Raw genomic sequence first — 21,988 nt, 5'->3', positions numbered from 1 at the left:
AGATGAAAGCCTCCCCAAATGTGACACTAAGGGCAATACAATCCTACAGCTTGCAACCCTGCTCTACTTTGTGCTTATGGGGCAATTTACAGGTATAATCTGGTACTTAAAGAAGACCTTCCATCTCTCATCACCACCATCACCTTTATAAAACTGCCAGCAATATGTAAAGGGAGGAAATAAACAAGCAAACTTACCATGTGACTTTTTCTTCCTTTTTATTAGTTTTCATTATGCTTCTGTAGTGCCTGGGCCCCCGCTTCCATGCTGCCATTTTGAAAATTTACATCAAGATTCTGTCATACTGCGCATGTGCATTATGAAGTGCATGATGTCCTATGTCTTATCTCATGTATGTGCCGTATGACATTACATGCATCTGTTGAAATAATCAAAACCTTCTTGCAAGCTCTCGGAAAGTTTTTTTTTTTTAAATCCAGCAAATAAGTATAATTTGCGTACGGTGCATGTGTGAGATCATGCATTTCATTTATGCAGGCACAGTATGATCTTGCAGTTTAGTTACGAGATTCTAAGGAAACCATCAAGTGGAAACCAAAAAGGTAAGTAAAGTTAAAAATAACTTTTTTTTTTTTTTTTAAACATCTAGGCGCCAACAGTACGCAAATATGCAGCCTCTCGGAAGAAGACCTTGGCACCAAGCAGCCGCACATTTAGGTATCAATTAACGTACACTGCTGTGCTGAGAGCGCTCGCCCGGCTCACTCCCGACACAGTTACTGGCGACTAACGGAAAGCTGATCGGGAGCTTTACGATCATGTGGTCGCCATGACAGCCATTCATAAATCCCGCCCTGCCTCCCAGAATTTGAAACCTCTTAAAGTGGTTAAAGGCAAAAGGTTTTTTTATCCTAATGCATTAAGGTAAAAAGCTTTCTGTGTGCAGCAGCCCCTTAACACTTACCTGAGCCCCATCTAGATCCAGCGATGTTGCAGGAGTGTCTGGGCTGCCCAAGACTTCCCTCCTCACTGGTTGAGACAGCAGCGTGGCGCCATTGGCTCCCGCTGCTGTCAATCAAAGTCAGTGAGCCAATGAGGAGAGAGAGGGGGCCAGGCCGCAGCTCTGTGTCTAAATGGACAGAGGGAGCTGCAGTTCGGCTCAGGTGCCCCCATAGCAAACTGCTTGCTGTGGGGGCACTCGACAGGAGGGAGGGGCCAGGAGCACCGAAGACACACCTGAGAAGAGGAAGATCTGGGCTGCTCTGTGCAAATCCACTGCACAGGGCAGGTAAGTATGACATGTTTGTTATTTTTAACTAAAAAAATATGAGAATTTACAATCGCTTTAAAAGGCAGGGAGGCGCTGGCACAAAGGGGTTAAGAAAGCAGTGTTTCACAGCGATTTCACATCAGCGTGCACAGGGGAAAGGTCTGCTTTAAGTCAGCCATACGCGCATTCAGATTTTGCTGATTCAGCAGGTACCAGCCGAATTTCCATCCATGTATAGGCAGACTGTTGGAAAAATGAATCACAATCAGCGCCACCAGCTATAGCTGGCACCACTGATCAGTGTATTCTGATGGCGGGGAAACCTCCCTGCCATCAGAACACAAAAGCTCAGTGGGAGTGATTCCCCCATCCATCTTGAATGTGTGGATGAGGGAAATCAGGTCATTTTTTTTGCGTTCAACCCACTGGTTGAATGGAAAAAAAATTACTATTATATGGGCTGCCTTAATCTTATACTTGACTTTAAAATGCTGTACTGAGATCTTCAAGGTTCCGCTCTCTCCAAGTTTGTTTCTCCTTCCTGGATAATGTGTCTGTAAAACAAGAGCTGCTGTCAGCAATCTTCTCATTGCGCTGTATTGCCAGAACGCCATCTGCACTTCTGTAACACAGAGGGGAGTAACAGCCAGATCCGGCCAGAATGGTTCACTCATAGTGGCACATGCCAAAATTTTAAATGGCAGTCCTGATCCCTACCACTGATCATATACAGTGTCTTGAAAAAGTATTCATACCCCTTGACATTTTCCACATTGTGTCATGTTACAACCAAAAAATGTAAATGTCATTCATTGGGATTTTATGTGATAGACCAACACAAAGTGGTACATAACTGTGAAGTGGAAGGAAAATGATAAAATAAAAAATGGCTTTCCAATTTTTTTCCAAATATGTGAAAAGTGTGGTGTGCATTTGTATTCAACCCCTTTACTCCAATACCCCTAACTAAAATCTAGTGGAACCAATTGCCTTCAGAAGTCACCTAATTAGTAAATAGATTCCACCTGTGTGAAATTTAATCTCAGTATAAATACAGCTGTTCTGTGAAGCCCTCAGAGGTTTGATAGAGAACCTTGGTGAACAAACAGCATCATGAAGGCCATAGAACACACCAGACAGGTCAGGGATAAAGTTGTGGAGAAGTTTAAAGCAGGGTTAGGTTATAAGAAAAATATTCCAAGCTTTAAACATCTCACAGAGCACTGTTCAATCCATCATCCGAAAATGGAAAGAGTATGGCACAACTGCAAACCTACCAAGACATGGCCGTCCACCTAAACTGACAGGCCGGACAAGGAGAGCATTAATCAGAGAAGTAGCCAAGAGGTCTATGGTAACTCTGGAGGAGATGCAGAGATCCACAGCTCAGGTGGGAGAATCTGTCCACAGGACAATGATTAGTTGAGCTCTCCACAAATCTGGTCTTTATGGAAGAGTGGCAAGAAGAAAGCCATTGCTGAAAGAAAGCCATAAGAAGTCCTGTTTGCAGTTTGAGAGAAGCCATGTGGGAGACACAGCAAACATGTGGAAGAAGGTGCTCTGGTCAGATGAGACCAAAAATTGCACTTTTTGGCCTCAAAGCAGAATGCTATGTGTGGTGGAAAACTAACACTGCACATCACCCTGAACACACCATCCCCACCAGGAAACATGGTGGTGGCAGCATCATGTTGTGGGGATTCAGCAGGGACAGGAAAGCTGGTCAGAGTTGATGGGAAGATGGATGGAGCCGAATACAGGGCAATCTTAGAAGAAAAACTGTTAGTCTGCAAAAGACTTGAGACTGAGGTGGAGGTTCACCTTCCAACAGGACAAACATACAGCCAGAGCTACAATGGAATGGTTTAGATCAAAGCATATTCATGTGTTAGAATGGCCCAGTCAAAGTCCAGACCTAAATTCAATTGAGAATCTGTGGCAAGACTTTAGAAATTGCTGTTCACAGACGCTCTCCATCCAATCTGACAGAGCTTGAGCTATTTTGCAGAGACGAATGGGCAAATATTTCACTCTCTCTAGATGTGCAAAGCTGGTAGAGACATTGCCAAAAAGACTTGCAGCTGTAATTGCAGTGAAAGGTGATTCTACAAAGTATTGACTCAGGGGGCTGAATACAAATGTATGCCACACTTTTCACATGTTTAATTGTAAAAAAAAAATTGAAAACCATTTATCGTTTTCCTTCCACTTCACAATTATGTGCCACTTTGTGTTGGTCTATCACATAAAATCACAATAATGACAAAATGTGGAAAATTTCAAGGGGTATGAATACTTTTTGAAGGCAATGTACATGCACATTATAGAGACTATTCTTGAAAGAATTCTGTTGATGTCCCATTATATCTTTTAGGTTGTGGAAGGGAACTAAGGACGCTAATACTGGGCGCATCATACCCAGGAGTCTAGGGCTACAGTACAAGAATATGTGTCCTCATTGTTTATTGTTAGTATTGCAGTTTACATTAAACAATCCAAAGTCACAAACTGAAAGCTATTGTTAATGTTGATGATTGGACTAATGTGGGCAATGCTGCCAAGATCTAGAAGGGCTCTTCTTATTAGAAGTATTTAAATACACTCTTGGATCAGCCAATACTACTTAACGTGTGTACAATATTACTTAGTGCCAGCAAGACTCGGCGTGTTTTATTTCCTTGGCAAGCACAGACATGTTTGAATCTAAATATGTGCTGGAAGTGTGCTCCATTGCTTTAGGGCAAAGTTGCTTGAAGTGTGCTCATTGAGAGGATGGATACAATATCTCTGAAACATGCTTCCTGCCAACAGCATTTTATTGTTGGAATTTTGCTTCTCTCCTCTGTAATTTCGTGACAATCAAAAAAGACTACAACATTTACAAATATATTATCCGTCATTTAGGGCATCCTGACACTACTGCATGTGCGCTATGGTGCATGTTATTGCATACAGTGGGGGAAGTAATTATTTGATCCCCTGCGGATGCCAACTAACAAAGAAATGAAGGGTCTATAATCTTTATCACAGGTGTATTTTAAATGATAGAGACAGAAAATCAACCAAAAATCCAGAAAAAACACGATACAAATGTTATAAATTGAGTTGCAGTTCAGTGAGTAAAATAAGTATTTGATCCCTAAGCAAAACATGACTTTGTATTTGGTGGAGAAACCCTTACTGGCAAGCGCAGAGGTAAGATGCTTCTTGTAGTTATTGACCAGGCTTGCACACACCTCAGGAGGGATTTTGGTCCACTTTTCTTTACAGATCTTCTCTAAATCCTTAAGGATTCTTGGCTGTCACTTGGCAACTCAAAGTTTCAGTTCCCTCCATACATTTTCTATAGGATTAAGGTCTGGAGACTGGCTGGGCCACTCCATGACTTTAATGTACTTCTTCTTGAGCCACTCCTTGGCTGTATGTTTTGTGTCATCGTCATGCTGAAAGACCCATCCATGACCCATCTTCAGTGTTCTGGCTGAGAGAAGAAGGTTCTCATCCAAGATTTTACAATACATGGCCCTGTCCATTGGCCCATTCATGCAGCAAAGTCAGTCTGTACCTTTAGCAGAGAAACAGTCCCAAAGCTTAATGTTTCCACCTCCATGCTTGACTGTAGAGATGGTGTTCTTAGGGTCATTGTCAACATTTTTCTTCCTCCAAACACGGCGAGTCCCCCTCCTCAAGAATGCACATGTTCAGCCATGCCAATGAACATCTAAATGATTTAAAGAAGGATTGGGAGAAAGTGCTGTGGTCAGATGAGACCAAAATGTAACTATTTGGCATTAACTCGACTTGCTGTGTTTGGAGGAAGAAAGTCTGACCATGACCCTAAGAACACCATCTCTACAGTCAAGCACTGAGGTGGAAACATGATGCTTTGAGACTGTTTCTCTGCTGACTGACAGACTGACTTTGCTGCATTGAGGGGCCAATGGACAGGGCCATGTATTGTAAAATCTTGGATGAGAACCTTCTTCCCTCAGCCAGAACACTGAAGATGGGTCATGGATGGGTCTTCCAGCATGACAATGATACAAAACATACAGCCAAGGCGATAAAGGAGTGAATCGGAAAGAAGCGCATTAAGGTCATGGAGTGGCCTAGCCAGTTGGATGAGAACCTTCTACCCTCAACACAGAAGTTGGGTCATGAATGGGTCTTCCAGCATGACAATGACCCAAAACATACCGCCAAGGCAACAAAGGAGTGAATCAGGAAGAAGCACATTAAGGTCATCGAGTGCCCTAGTCAGTCTCCAGACCTTAATCCTATAGAAACTTTATGGAGGGAGCTGAAACTTCGAGTTGCCAAGAGACAGCCAAGAAACCTTAAGAATTTATAGAAGATCTGTAGAGAAAAGTGGCCCAAAATCCCTCCTGAGATGTGTGCAAACCTAGTCACCAACTACGAAAACAAAAATTCTTACCTCTGTGCTTGCCAACAAAGGGTTTCTCCACCAAGTACTAAGTCATGTTTTGCTTGGGGATCAAATACTTATTTTATTCACTGAACTGCAACTCAATTTATAACATTTGTTTTATGTGTTTTTTTCTGGATTTTTGCTTGATATTCTTTCTCTATCATTTAAAATACACCTATGATAAAAATTTATAGACTTCATTTCTTTGTAAGTGGGCAATGCTACAAAATCTGCAGGGGATCAAAAAATTATTTCTTTCTCGAACATCACGGGACACAGAGCCACAGTAATTACTGATGGGTTATATAGGTATCACTGGTGATTGGACACTGGCACACCCTATCAGGAAGTTCAACCCCCTATATAATCCCTCCCCTTGCAGGGATACCTCAGTTTTTACGCCAGTGTCTTAGGTGATGGACGTTTAAAGATGTGCTGTGCTGAGCTCCAAAGGGAATATCCTATATCCTATACTGGGGCAAGCCAGGCGAACCGGATCCATTCAAAGTGTCCTTTCTAGGCCGAATTGGATGGTACCCGGGCCTCGTGTCCGAAGAAACGAGCTTTTACCTGTAATGCTTCTCTTTTTAGAGAGCTGGACCCCGCATATTAGAAAATGGTTTTCTAGCCTAATTTCTAGCTGGGTGCTTTACGGGCCCAGAACTGCAGGATCCCCCTATTCGTAGTGGGCCCAGTCTCTGACGGTTTTTTCAAACGAAGCCCACCGTGAGAGGTGAAGATTGGGTCTGTATTACCTTAACCCTGCGGCTGGATAAGGTAAGAGGAGATTCCACAGAATTTTCTAATTCTAGTAGGTTTCTCCTTTAAGGTAAATGCATGCTATGCCTATTTTGACCACCGGGGGCTGCCAAGAGCACAAACCTTGTCATGCTGGATTGTCTGTCTCAGTGTTCATGCTGCACAAGTTTCACAGCGTCTCCGGCCAGCTCACGGTAGGATGGATGGGGGGATTTCTCATGTATGATTGTTCCCCCCCAGGCTAGGGGGAGGCCACAGGGGTCTAGACAGTGGTTATACCGCTCAGGCACCGCAGCCCCCGCCGCCATCTTCGCCATTGCTGTTGTCAGGCAGGCCCTTCACTACCAGCCTCTCTCCCTCCTCCCTCTCCCCCAGCCTTCCTCCATAGTATTTCAGGAGAGTCGGCCAGCGCGGGAAGCGCTTGTTTTTTTCAAAATTCGAGGGGGGGGGGCGGTAGAGGGGGGGGGGGGGAACGTCAGCACAGGTGCTTAGACTTCCACTCAGGCCAGCTGCAGGCTATTAAGGTACTCTGTACAGGTGCACACAGCCTTTGGAGAGACACAGAGCTGACGGTTGCATGTAAGGTGGGACACAGGCATTCTCCTAGGCAGCATTTACTGAAGTAACACCAGACTGAGCATTGGGTAGCAAGGCTTTTAGCCAGACTACATCGCTCAGCAGTCAGTGTTCATTTGTGATACCTCACACCTTGTTGCTTTGCACTATGGGTAGAAGAGGTTCAAGCACCCCAAGAACCAGAGACACTAGGGGATCTCGTTCAGGTTCTGAGGGCCCCCTGTCAGCAGCATCCCCCCCCCCCGCAGGGCCAGGGACGGCTAGCCAGGGAGAGCCGTTGGGGTCAGGGGCTACACCTGCTTCTGGCACTTCAGCCCCTGTATACATTACTCAAGAGGTTTTTTCCTCAACCATTAATGGTTTAGAGGAAAGATTAATGGCCATGATTACAGCTTCACTCAGTGGAAGAAAACATACTAGGCCTTCCTCTGTTCCCCAAGACCCTCAGGAAGAGGAGCTCTGGGATAAAGGAGATGAATCCCTTTCAGAGGATCAGGATGGGACGGATGATTCCTCTTCAGTGGAATCAGGTGGAGAGGGACTCTCTGCGACTTCCCAAGAGGAGAAAGTCTTAGTGCAGATCCTTACTGGATTGGTCCGCTCCACATTTAAGTTGCCCCTACCTGAAACTGCTAAAGAATCCTCTTCTGCTTTGGGGTCACTGAAACCTTTCCAAGCAACACAGGCTTTTCCTGTTCATAATTTACTTGAAAAGCTCATTTATTCTGAGTGGGATCACCCAGACAAACGTTTTTTTCCGCCGAGAAAGTTTTCAACACTTTATCCGATGGAAGAAAAGTTTATTAAAATGTGGGGAATACCGGTCATTGATGCCGCCATTTCCTCCGTAAATAATAGTCTGACTTGTCCTGTAGACAATGCTCAGATGCTCAGGGATCCTGTAGATAAAAAGTTGGAATCCCTATTGAAGGATGTTTTTTCCTTAGCAGGTTCAGTGGCTCAACCTGCAGTAGCAGCGATTGGAGTCTGTCAATACTAAAGAGACCATGTTAAGCAGGTCATCAGAGTATTACCTGAACAGCAGGCCCAGGGGTTGGCTAACCTTCCAGCGGCCTTATGCTTTGTGGTTGACGCCATTAGAGATTCTATCGTGCAAACCTCCCGTCTTCCACTGGGGTTGGTACATATACGTAGAATCCTATGGTTGAAAAATTGGTCAGCCGAAGCACCATGTAAGAAGCTCCTGGCGGGGTTTCCATTTCGTGGTGAAAGGTTGTTTGAAGAGGACTTGGATAACTATATCAAGAGAATCTCTTGTGGGAAAAGCACTCTCTTACCTGTTAAGAAGAAGAGTAAGCGTCCCTCTTTCAAATGGACTCTTTCCCCAGCGCCGGGGGATTCAGCCTCCAGGCAGTCTCGACGGCCGCCTCCATCTGGGTCCAGAGACAAGAGTCAACCCCAGGGACAGAAGAAGTCCTGGGGGAAGAAGCCTACTAGGCAAAACACTAAGACCTCGGCATGAGGGGGCGCCCCCGCTCACTCGAGTGGGGGGAAGACTGCGACAGTTCTCAGGGCTCTGGCAGGAGGATTTCCGGGCAGATGGGTAATCTCCACAGTAACCTTAGGGTACAAGCTGGAGTTTCAGGAATTTCCCTCTCCTCGGTTCCTCAGATCAAGTGTCCCCAGAGACCCAGAGAAGAAGCAGTCGCTCCTTCTAGCGTTAGAGCGACTTTTGTCGCAGGAGGTCATTATGATGGTTCCCGCAAAGGACCAAGGATTGGGCTTCTATTCCAACCTTTTTACGATCCAAAAACCAAATGGGGATGTCAGACCCATTCTGGATTTAAGGGATCTGAACCGATTCCTAGGGATTCAGTCCTTCCGCATGGAATCAGTTCGGACAGTAGTCTCTACCCTGCAGGGAGGAGAATTTCTGGCATCGATAGACATCAGAGATGCATATCTGCATGTGCCCATTTTTCCTGCTCATCAGAAGTTTCTGTGCTTCAAGGTAGGAGGGCGCCATTTCCAGTTTGTGGCTCTGCCTTTTGGGATAGCCACTGCACCTCGGGTGTTCACAAAGGTCTTGGCCCCTCCTCTGGCCAGACTAAGGGCTCAGGGTATAGCTGTCATAGCATACCTAGACGACCTGCTATTGATAGACCTGTCGGTAGCCTCCTTGAACGGGAACTTGAGATCCACAGTCAAGTATCTGGAACACCTAGGTTGGATCCTCAACCTAGAAAAATCTTTCCTAAAACCAGTAAAAAGACTGGAGTATTTAGGTCTGATCATAGATACAAGCCAGGAGAAAGTATTTCTACCTCAGGCAAAGATCACTGCTTTAAGGGAGCTGATTGTAGCAGTCAGGACCAAGAAGGGTCCTTCTGTCTGCCTTTGTATGAGGCTGCTAGGGAAGATGGTGTCTTCATTCGAAGCAGTTCCCTATGCTCAGTTTCATTCAAGAATGCTGCAACACAGTATTCTGTCAACCTGGAACAAGAAGGTTCAGGCATTAGACTTTCCGATGCACCTGTCGCATGCGGTGCGTCAGAGCCTCAATTGGTGGCTCATACCCGAAAACCTGCAGAAGGGGAAATCCTTTCTACCAGTTACCTGGACGGTGGTAACAACAGATGCCAGTCTGTCAGGTTGGGGAGCAGTTCTGGAACAGTCTGCGGTTCAGGGGATATGGTCCAAGACAGAGAGGACCTTACCCATCAACATTCTGGAGATCCGGGTGGTATATCTAGCCCTAAAAGCCTGGACTATCAGGTTACAGGGCTGCCCGGTCAGGATCCAGTCCGACAATGCCACAGCAGTGGCTTATGTAAATCATCAGGGAGGCACCTGGAACCCGAGCTGCTCAAAAGGAGGTGAACCAGATCTTAGTCTGGGCAGAGAGGCATGTGCCATGCATATCAGCAGTTTTTATTCAAAGGATAGAGAACTGGCAGGCGGACTATCTAAGTCGCCAGCAGTTACTCCTAGGGGAATGGTCTCTACACCCCGACGTCTTTTGGGCCATATGCCAAAGATGGGGGGTCCCAGATGTAGATCTCTTTGCATCCCGATTCAACAAAAAGATAGACAGATTTGTGGCAAGGACGAGGGATCCTCTTGCTTGCGGGACGGATGCGTTGGTGATTCCGTGGCATCAGTTCTCACTGATTTACGCATTCCCGCCTATTCTGCTACTGCCACGACTCCTTCGCAGGATCAGGCAGGAAAGGAAGTCGTAGTGGCCCCCGCTTGGCCCAGAAGGACTTGGTATGCAGAAATAGTAAGGATGACGGTGGGTTCCCCGTGGACCCTACCAGTACGCCCAGACTTGTTAGCTCAAGGTCCAGTGTTCCATCCTGCGATACAAACGCTAAAATTGACATTTGGCTATTGAGACCCACGTTCTGAAGAGTCGCGGGCTTTCAGGTCCTGTCATATCTACCTTGATTAATGCAAGGAATGATTTATGATTCCAGAATGATTTATCATAGAGTCTGGAAAGCTTATGTATCCTGGTGTGAATCCAGAGGTTGGCATCCCAGGAAATATGTCATAGGTAGAATTCTTGATTTTCTACAATTAGGATTAGAGATGAAGCTGGCCTTGAGTACCATCAAGGGCCAGGTCTCTGCTTTATCGTTATTTTTTCAGCGGCCACTTGCTTCGCATTCTTTGGTCCGAAACTTTATACAGGGGGTGATGCGTCTTAATCCTCCGGTTAAAGCGCCCCTAAACCCCTGGGACTTGAACTTGGTCCATCTCTTCTGCTAGAAGAGTTTCAGAATTAGCAGCCCTTTCCTGTAAGGAGCCTTAATTGATTATACACAAGGATAGAGTGGTACTGCGCCCTCATCCTAGTTTTTTACCGAAGGTGGTTTCTGATTTTCATTTAAACCAAGACATTGTTCTGCCTTCCTTTTTTCCAGATCCCTGTTCTCCGGAAGAGAGATCTCTACATTCATTGGATGTAATAAGAGCAGTTAAGGCCTATCTCAGGGGCAACTGCTCAGATCCGCAAGACGGATGTTTTGTTTGTCCTGCCAGAGGGTCCCAATAGAGGACAGGCAGCGTCAAAAGTTACCATTTCTAAATGGATTCGACAATTGATCATTCAAGCTTACGGTTTGAAACAGAAGATTCCTCTGTTTCAGATCAGGGCACATTCCACAAGGGCTATTGGTGCTTCTTGGGCAGTGCATCACCGGGCCTCTATGGCTCAAATCTGCAAGGCCGCAACCTGGTCTTCAGTCCATACATTCACCAGATTCTATCAGGTGGATGTGAGAAGGCATGAGGATATCGCCTTTGGGCGTAGTGTGCTGCAGGCAGCGGTACAGGGTCCTCAGGTCTGATTGCACCCTACTTGGTCGTGGTTCCCCCCCCCTCAGGTAGCATTGCTCTGTGACATCCCACCAGTAATTACTGTGGCTCTGTGTCCCGTGATGTTCGAGAAAGAAAATAGGATTTTTTAAAACAGCTTACCTGTAAAATCCTTTTCTTTCTAAGGACATCACGGGACACAGAGGTCCCGCCCCTCTTCTAATACACTATATTGCTTGGCTACAAAACTGAGGTATCCCTGCAAGGGGAGGGATTATATAGGGGGTTGAACTTCCTGATAGGGTGTGCCAGTGTCCAATCACCAGTGATACCCTATATAACCCATCAGTAATTACTGTGGCTCTGTGTCCCGTGATGTCCTTCGAAAGAAAAGGATTTTACAGGTAAGCTGTTTTAAAAAATTATATTTTTCCCCACTGTATGCACTACAACATGTGACAAAGGTGCATTGTGATGTAATGTCATTCATTAAGAACAGCACCCTATTGCACTTATACAATGTAAAGTAATATGCTGGCCCCTCAGCGCACCAAAACGTACAGATATAGAATACACAGTAAATATTCTAGCTTTTGTGATGTGTTGCATTGATGAAAAATACCACAGTAAGGGGGTCATTTTTTCAACTGGCCACCAATTAGAGAGGTGTTGCCCACAATGAATTGGTTATTTGGGATTCACTAAGGCCTAAACAAAAATTTAATGGGTTTCTGTAAGGTAAAATGATTGAGAAAAACTGTTCCTCCCCAAGAAGCTGCCATACATGGATTGAAATTTGTCCGATTCAGCAGCGACCAGACAAAATTTCGATCCATGCATGGGCAGGCTGGTTGTGCAAAAGTTGCTCTACCAATCGACTTTTCAACCAACCTGTTGGTAAATGTCCGCACAATCAGCACCGCCGTCAGAACACAATAACTTAGCGGAGAGTTGCATAGTAGTTACATAGTAGGTGAGGTTGAAAAAAGACACAAGTCCATCAAGTCCAACCTATGTGTGTGATTTATATGTCAGTATTACATTGTATATCCCTGTGTGTTGCGGTCATTCAGGTGCTTATCTAATAGTTTTTTGAAACTATCGATGCTCCCCGCTGAAACCACCGCCTGTGGAAGGGAATTCCACATCCTTGCCGCTCTTGCAGTAAAGAACCCTCTACACAGTTTCAGGTTAAACCTCTCTTCTTCTAATTTTAATGAGTGGCCACGTGTCTTATTAAACTCCTTTCCGCAAAAAAGTTTTCTCCCTATTGTGGGGTCACCAGTATGGTATTTGTAAATTTAAATCATATCCCCTCTCAAGCGTCTCTTCTCCAGAGAGAATAAGTTCAGTGCTCGCTAACCTTTCTTCATAATTAATATCCTCCAGACCCTTTATTAGCTTTGTTGTCCTTCTTTGTACTTGCTCCATTTCCAGTACTTCCTTCCTGAGGACTGGTGCCCAGAACTGGACAGCATACTCCAGGTGAGGCCGGACCAGAGTCTTGTAGAGGGGGAGAATTATCGCTTTATCCCTGAAGTTAATCCCCTTTTTAATGCATGCCAATATTCTCTTTGCTTTGTTAGCAGCAGCTTGGCAATGCATGCCATTGCTGAGCCTATCATCTACTAGGACCCCTAGGTTCTCTTCCATCCTAGATTCCCAAAGAGGTTCACCCCCTAGTGAGTAGATTGCATTAATATTTTTGCCACCCAAATGCATTATTTTACATTTTTCTACACTAAACCTAATTTGCCATGTAGTTGCCCACCCCGTTAATTTGTTCAGATCTTCCTGCAAGGTTTCCACATCCTGCGGAGAAGTTATTGCCCTACTTAGCTTAGTATCGTTAGCAAATACAGAGATTGAACTGTTTACCCCATCCTCCAGGTCTTTTATGAACAAATTAAACAGGATTGGTCACAGCACAGAACCCCGGGGGAACCCTACTCCCACCCCTGACCATTCTGAGTACTCCCCATTTATCACCACCCTCTGAACTCGCCCTTGTAGCCAGTTTTCAATCCATGTACTCACCCTATGGTCCATGCCAACAGACCTTACTTTGTACAGTAAACGTTTATGGGGAACTGTGTCAAATGCTTTTGCAAAATCCAGATACACCACGTCTCTGGGCCTTCCTTTATCTAGGTGACAGCTCACCTCCTCATAGAAAGTTAATAGATTGGCTAGGCAAGAACGATTCTTCATGAATCCATGCTAATTACTGCTAATGATATGTTTTCAAGACTAAAATCTTGTCTATATAGTCCCTTATCATCTCATCCAAGAGCTTACATACTATTGATGTTAGGCTAACTATTCTGTAATTCCCAGGGATGTATTTTGGGCCCTTTTTAAAATATTGGTGCTACATTGGCTTTTCTCCAATCATCTGGTACCATTCCAGTCAGTAGACTGTCAGTAAAAATTAGGAACAATTGTCTGGCAATTACTTGACTGAGTTCCCTAAGGACCCTCGGGTGCAAGCCATCTGGTCTCGGCGATTTATTAATGTTAAGTTTCCCAAGTCAAGTCTATACCTTCACCATCTCCCCATCCTTTGTAACCAGATGTCCTTCCTCATTCTTTATGGGGCCAATATGGTCTGTCTTTCCTTTATTACTGTTTATATTCTTAAAGAATTTCTTGGGATTCAAATGTGTGAATGGGGGAATCCAGCCTTTTTTGTTGAATGAAGAAAAATGATAATGTACGGGCTGCCTTAAGCCAGCCATAGATGGATCGAATTGCAGCTGGTTCAGCAGAGACCGCCCAAGATTCGATCCATCTATGGGCAGGCTGGTTGTACTGAATTTGGATTTATCATGGTAATTTGAAAAAAAAAAAGTGGGATTTTTCTTCCGAGGGGCCTGTTTGTATAATACATGTCCAAATCTTGAGTCACAATGACAGGTTTACGCTTAAGTTCTTAACGTCAGTTTAAAGTTATTAAGAATCAGTGTTACCATTTAATGAGATTCATGGCAAACATCTAGTTACTTCAACAGATTAGGCAAGTCAGAGCTGGTTTGCAAAGCTTCAGTTGTAAGTAAAATGTACCCCCCCCCCCCTTGTACTATCACACTAAATAGAAAACTCGAGGATTACACTCTGGAGTACTACATTATAAGGCCCCATTTATATGTCAAAAATTTTCCAGCGGCAAGGAGAAGATGAGAGCTTTGGCAATTTCAACAGGATGCATCATGTGAGCACGCATCGAAAGGTAGGTATGTATTTTGTAATAGCCGTTTAATAAAATTCCTAACTGCCATTTTTTCACTATTCAGGATTTGGATGAAGTTCTGCTTTAATACTAAGCTGTTTACTAGTCCCAGGGCAGTGAAGCCGATCCGGTTTAGCTTTATTGCAAACAAGTAAAAAAGATGGTAGGGAGAGAATCTAGAAGAGCCTCTGGATGTACAGGTAGAAGCAGACAGTTGTGCCTGTGCAAAGCAATGGCACACTGGCAACTACCACAGCTATCTGCCAGTGTTCTGATGTAATCAAACAGCCAGCAATTACCTATGGTATGGGAGAGATGATCAGGGCCGATGCTACCACTAGGCAAACTAGGCAGCTGCCTAGGGGGCACTGCCGCCTAGGGCGCAGCCACGGCTGCTGGTCTCCTGATGTTTCCCACCAGGGTCGCCATTGTGAAAAGCGGCTGCCAAAGAATGCCTCCATGAAGTACTCCAGCAGGCCCCCCTCCCCCAGGTCCTGATTGGTGGATCTCGCTGAGATCACGTGGGTCCTGCTGGCTCGTTCTTGGGCACGGAAGCCTGGCAGTTCAGTTGTGAAGCTGGAACAGGAGGCTGCTGTTCACACTCCTCCTCAGCCACCTAGGGCCCCTCTGATCCGTCCTGACCTGCACCATTCTCCTCATCATCGGTACAGTGGGGTATCTGGACCGAGCTGGTCCCCGCACCTGACAGTACGATAATTCAAGTACAGATCCCATCAGATTCCGGCTATGAATCCTGAGCCCTGGCACACAGCCTGACCGATTGCCGTACATGATCAGATCCACATTGGGCTCAGCCGGCCAGACCGGGCTCTCTCCGGCACTTGGAAGTAGCAGTCTGCTTTGTTTCTGTCCCGGATCCCCCGACTGCCACTCACAGCCAGTCCTGCCTAGAAGGAGCTCCCCGCTCTGTCCGCTTCACATCCCCGCTCATCGGAGGAGGACCCCTCCAGGCGTATGCCCATTCCGCTCCTATGTACACCTTCACTGTCCCGCTGAGGCCAACATGCCTGACCGGCAGGACCCCCAGCACACTCACCCCATCCATGTACTACCCTAGCCTGTCCCTATACTACCCTAGCCAATCTATATACTACCCTAGTCAGTCCGTATACTACCCTAGTCAGTCCGTATACTACCCTAGCCTGTTCGTATGCTACCCTAGCCTGTTCGTATACTACCCTAGCCTGTCCATATACCTGTGGACCACGGCTGGCGTGCCACCACTTATTTGTCTTCAGGCCGGGTCCAGAGGCGCAGGTGCAGGCCTGCGGACCATGGCTGAAGAAATAGGTGGAGAAGCCCTGCAAAAATCACCTGCCTCCTCCACCGTATACATGGGCAGGGCAAAGGGGGTGGAGTCAGGGGCAGAGCCAAGGGGGCAGCGAAATTATGTTTTGCCTAGGGTGTCAAAAATCTTTGCACCGACCCTGGAGATGATAGCCCCTGGACAGGAACAGCTGGCATCCAGGAACAATTATCTTTCCCTTACCGCAGGTTATCACTGGCTGTGCAATTGCACACAGACAACACTGTTTGCGAGCCCGTCATTGTTTTGTACAGGCAGAGTGGCCACCACTATCCACATCCATCTGTCAGTCCAGCCACAGGAATCCACTGGAACATTTTTGCTGTGTACATGAAGCCTAAAGCCTAGTACACACAGGCCAAATGTCGGGCGACGACGGCCAGTTTAATAGAAGGGTCATGGCCGAGAACGGTCTGCTGACCGGCTCCCTACCAGCACTCTTATAACGGCCGAGAGCGCTGACCGAAGTGTCCCCCCTGTCAGAACACAGAACAGCAGGGGAGATCGCTGTACTAAAATCGGATTGTTAGTACAGCAGCTCCAACCTGAGCTGTGTAGTGTGTTCTAGGCTTAAGGGGCTCTTCTGGATTTTCTTCTCCCGCCCCTTTTTTTTTTTTTTTCCTGCAATAAAGCTAAATGGGCTGTTAAAGATGAATTTCACCCAAATTCTAAAAAGTGATAAAAAGGCGCAATTAAAAATGTTTTTACTAAATGTCAATTATAAAATACAAATTTAGCTTTCAATGCATGCTTCTGTGCCACCATCTTGTGTCATCCTACCGCGCCAATCCCACGCATGCAAACCCAGCACTCTGGCGGGATATTTTGGTTTACACGTGTCCATAGTAACGGAAGCGCAAGTGCCGGCAATCCTGCAACACTTGTGTTGCCAGTAGTATGGACACATATAAACCAAATGATCCTGCTAGAGCACAGGGAGCGCATGCACATGATGTAAGCACCACAAATCTCAGTACAGCTGGATTAACAGGGATTGCAAGATAAAGAAAATAATATTTACCAAAAAACTAAACAGAACCATATGTGCTCTGTCAAAGGAGGAGGTACAAAATAATATTAGCCAATGTTGACTATGAAGGTATAGTCCACTTTAGGTTATGACCGCTTTTATCAGAGGCTCCGCAGCAGATGTTTGGTTTTGTGATGAATTACCTTTTCTTTAAGTCATGCATTGTAACCATAGTGGACATGGGCCAGAGAGTAAACATTCTCTATACTGGAAACTCAAACTAAAGAAGAAGGCAGAGTACACACCTCCACCGGCATGTGATCCCTCCGTTTTATGGGAGCTTACCTGTGAAAACACTCACAACCCCTGGTGTATTGAAGGGTGTGCACCGTGTGGCCCTATTCAGAATGAGATGTATCAATGTTTACTTGCTGTAATCCAATAATAGATGGTTGTCATTCTTTAGGCTGTAAAATAAAAGTTAAAGCCCAACTCCGTAAAAACATTTTTTTTTTTTTTTTAGCTTTGGATGGTGTAGGGGAAAACATAGAGCCTTTATTTTTTGTTGTTTTTTACATGTTTTTGCTTTTATGGGGCGCTTTTGGGGAGATTTCACCAAGTGATGAGAATTCTCTGAGGACTGAAACCTGATGCTTTTTTTTCATTAAAATTGAGAAGGGGTTAAACCCTCTGTCAGATTATTATTATTGCTTGTGACAGCTGATCCATATTTTTTGTCCTGCTGTTGGAGTGTCACAGGTGCAGGAAATAAGGCAAAAACACACCAACAGGGTCACGGACCACAATAAAAAATTCACAGTATGTACTTTTCCCAATTATATTAAAAACAAAACTAAAGCATGTTTTTGCTGGTGCTGGGCTTTAAATCTTCTATTGTTAGGTGGTTCAAGCAAGGGAGGTCAAATGAAATCAGAATGTATGAATTTGTTTAGCCTAAGAGAAATTGTAAAGCTAAAGTCTAGCCAAATCTAAAGTTGAAACCTATATGCGAGTTTGTATTTGTAGTTTGTGCAGCCAGCCCTGAGATTTCCACAGCCCTGCTACAGAACACAGCCAGTTTGTTGACCATACTTTTCTCTATTGCAGTTAGGCAATACGGTCACCTTCCCATCCTCAGCTTATGTTTGGACAGTGAAGGAGCAGCAGCATACTGATAAGGTCACCCCTCTGCTCTGTACTTATGTCAGTATGATCCTTGTTTGTCAATAGTATCGATATGCGCCGGATTGGCTCATGTGTGTGTGTGTATATATATATATATAGATATATATATATATATATATATATATATATATATATATATATATATCTATATATATATATATTGTACAAAATAATAATAAAAAAAAAATTGTAAAAAATGAAATAAAAAAAAAAAAATACAGACACAGTCCACGTCCCATCAGTTCTGCATATTAGTGGCACTTTCACATGACATTAAAAAAAAGTCTCGGTAATCGGTATCGGCGAGTACTTGGAAAAAAATATCGGTACTTGTACTCAGTCTTAAAAAAGTGGCATCAGTGCAACCCTAGCATACATGTTGATGAGCAGACACCTAGGTATACCAAGCTGCTGATTTCATACTTGCAGTAAAAAACTTGCTAAAAAATAAATACTCTTTAAGTTGGCTTCCCCCTCTCCTCCTACGCTATCCTCCTGGGAATCGACCATCAACGGGGTTCTACTGATATATAAACTGACATATATCAATAGAAACTGTCCCCGGAAATATGAAAAAAATATGGCAGCCATGGGTGGATTGTACATAATCCCTGTCCCTGGGGGGCGACTGTACTCTTATTCTTTTTTGGGACGGTGATCATTTCTTATGTGTTCCTTTTGGTTATTGGGCAATGTATTGTTTTGTATAAATTGTCGGGATAACTCCTACTGTACCTCGCTTAGTATAACTTTATGTACCTGCTTTTTATATTTTATACATCTTTTTAAATGAAGAGCAATTCTGTTTGTAAAAAAAAAAAAAAAATGATTGCAATAAAAAAAAAAAAAAAAAATTTCCGTATGCTGTATACAAATTGCTGTGTATAGGAAAGCACAGACGGATCCTTGGCATTCGGCTGCCATATGTCAAAAAATAAAAGTCTACCTACAGCTGCTTGCTGTCATGCTTGTGTGAAATCGCATCCTAAATAGGCATCAGATCCACAGCTATGGATCTATATACATCAAATAAAAATCCTGCTGTTGTATGAATTGTTTGCTTGCTGTTACATGACTTCATCAATTTGTTTCGACAGCAAAAATGTTTTTATTTTTTTCTATCCAAGTTTTCTTAGCACAGATGCTGTTAAATTAACACAACCCAGTTCATACATACTGATTAGGTGCAAAGAGGATATGCCATCCCATCACTGACTTAGGGACCTGCTTATAAACATGGCTAATAATTGCTTTTAGTTTTGCTGGACTTCATTGTAATTTGCCTTTTTTGCGTTTTATTTTTTAAATCATTTTTTGAGTCAGCAAGAAAATGACGTTTGTGTTCTTGGGAGCTACACCTAAAGTGATTTCTAAAGCCTCAAGGTTTTTAACCTCCATGCATTCTATGCATTAAAGTAAGAAACATTCTGTGCTGCAGGATAGTGTGATTTCCCTTGTCATGCAATTCTCAAGTCCCGTCAGAAATCGCACCAGTGTGAACCAGCACTTTATCAATGTTTTGTGGTGAGTGGGCCACTGGGTGGCAGTGTTTCCATTGCTTTCTGAAAGTAAAGGCGCAGGACGCCAAACCCTTTTTTAGATCAGTGCATCTTCTGACCTATCACTGGACAGAGTGAAAGGCTTGTTGCCAGAAGCAAACCAATATTGCTATGGGCACACTTGTAGAATTTCATAAATACCTCATACAAAATATCATAAGCACATCATAAAAAAGAAAATCACCCTTTTATATTGATTCCACCATTGCCCAAAAATAAGTGTTTGGACTTTTGGCTGTATGGCAGAATGTGCGTGATGTTGAGAGCTCAGATCCAATTATTCTGCATGTCAACCGTGTACTTGAAAATTCAAGATTTCCCCGCCATAGTCCCTGAATCTTGCTCATACTATTGTATTGTCCAGGGAGCGTGGGACCCCCTCATAATAGCTAGACATGTGCACAATGAAAACATTTGTTTCGCTTTGATTCGTTATTTACATAAATTCATTTAGTTAAATTTGTTTAATTCGTTTTCGGAATTTGTTTCGTCAAATCGATTTGAGTCTGAATTTGAATCTAATTCCATTCTAATTGCAGTTGAATAGAATTTATTCTTTCCATTCTATTCTATTTTTTTATTTTCTATTCTGTTTTTTTTTTTCTTTTTTAATATTTTCTATTCAATTTGAGTTTATTCTATTTGAAATTTGAATTTTGGAAAGTGGTTATATTATTATATTCTTTCTATTCCATTCTTTTCTGTTCTATTCTATTCTTTTATATTTTATTTTATTATCTATTCTATTTAAATTCGAATGTATTGTTTTCGAAATTCGAATTGCATAGATGTGAACCGAGCCTAAGTGTGCTGCTGTTCTCTTTTTAGATGCTGATGGTGCAGAGGCCTGTAGCGGGGTGAAGGACGAGGTCCTTTGGTCAGAAGCCACTGAGGAAGATCTGGATGTCCCCTTGGAGCTGACGGAAGCAGATTTTCCCGGGACGGGTATCGGCCCAGAAGAGGAAGCTCAGGTGTTGAATATCAGTGGGCGACTTCAGTCTGCTGTAGAGAAACTCCTCGAGGCCATCAATGAGACCAGCAATCAGGTACAAAAATGGCTCATTCAAATAAAGCCAACATTTCCTCTTCAGATATATTATCAGGTTCTCAGCTTCAGGTCCTGTGTACACTTCTGCACTTCACAGTCCATTTGTTTTTAATCTCATCCTGGTTTTATTTTTATTTGCTTTGTAGTGCATTTTCCAGGGGGGAGGATAGTTATTGCTTTTTTCTTTCTCGAACATCACGGGACACAGAGCCTCAGTAATTACTGATGGGTTATATAGGTATCACTGGTGATTGGACACTGGCACACCCTATCAGGAAGTTCAACCCCCTATATAATCCCTCCCCCTTGCAGGGATACCTCAGTTTTTACGCCAGTGTCTTAGGTGATGGACGTGTAAAGATGTCCTGTGCTGAGCTCCAAAGGGAATATCCTAAGATCCTATACTGGGGCAAGCCAGGCGAACCGGATCCATTCAAAGTGTCTTTTCATGGCCGAATTGAATGGTACCCGGGCCTCGTGTCCGAAGAAACGAGGTTTTACCCGTAACGCTTCTCTTTTTAGAGAGCTGGACCCCGCAGATCAGAAAATGGCTTTAAACTTCCTAATTTTTGGCGAGGTGCTTTACGGTCCCAGAACTGTTGGATCCCCCTATTCGTAGGGGGCCCCAGTCTCTGACGGTTTTTTCAAACGGAGCCCACCGTGAGAGGTGAAGATTGGGTCTGTGTAAACAGCACCCTGCAGCTGGATAAGGTAAGAGGAGATTCCACAGAATTTTTGAGTTCTAGTGGCTTTTCTCCTTTAAGGTAAATGCATGCTATGCCTATTGTGACCACCGGGGGCTGCCAAGACACAAACCTGCACATGCTGACTGTCTGTCTCAGTGTTTTTTCATTGCTGTTCATGTCCCAGCGTCTCAAGCGTCTCAAGCAGGCTGCAAAAAGATAAGATGGAAGGGGGGATTTCTCATGTTTGAATGTTCCCCCCAGGCTATAGAGGGGCCACAGGGGTCTAGAAAGTGGTTATACCACCCGGGCTCTGCGGCCTAATGGCCACCATCTCTGCCGTTCAGGCAGATCTTGTTACCAGCCTCTCTCCCTCCCCCCCCATCCCCAGCCTTTCTCCAGAAGCATGACAGGAGAGTCGGCCAGCGCGGGAAGCGCTCGTTTTTTTTTTCAAAACTGGAGGGGGGGGGGGGCGGTAGAGGAGGGGGCGGGACGTCAGCACAGGTGCTTAGACTCCCACTCAGGCCAGCTGCAGGCTATTAAAGGCACTCTGTACAGGTGCACACAGCCTTCTGAGAGACACAGAGCTGACGGTCGCATGTAAGGTGGGACACAGGCATTCTCCTAGGCAGCATTTACTGAAGTAACACCAGACTGAGCATTGGGTAGCAAGGCTTTTAGCCAGACTACATCGCTCAGCGGGCAGTG

General features: G+C 44.4%; 1 protein-coding gene across 7 annotated transcripts in view; it reads left to right on the top strand.

The window, feature by feature from the left end:
• Positions 1 to 21,988, top strand: part of AKAP9 (A-kinase anchoring protein 9) — a 377,557-nt gene that overhangs the window by 161,760 nt on the left and 193,809 nt on the right. For all 7 annotated transcript variants that reach the window (XM_073629643.1, XM_073629641.1, XM_073629642.1 and 4 more), the window contains one exon: positions 20,378 to 20,595. In XM_073629643.1, coding sequence (XP_073485744.1) covers positions 20,378 to 20,595 — 218 coding nt within the window. The remainder of the gene's footprint in view (positions 1 to 20,377; positions 20,596 to 21,988) is intronic.

This window comes from Aquarana catesbeiana, linkage group LG05, assembly GCF_042186555.1.
Source record: "Aquarana catesbeiana isolate 2022-GZ linkage group LG05, ASM4218655v1, whole genome shotgun sequence".
In the NCBI taxonomy this organism is placed as follows: domain Eukaryota; kingdom Metazoa; phylum Chordata; class Amphibia; order Anura; family Ranidae; genus Aquarana; species Aquarana catesbeiana.
Note: the sequence above shows the minus strand (reverse complement) of the source record. Positions and strands in the feature narration are given on the sequence as shown.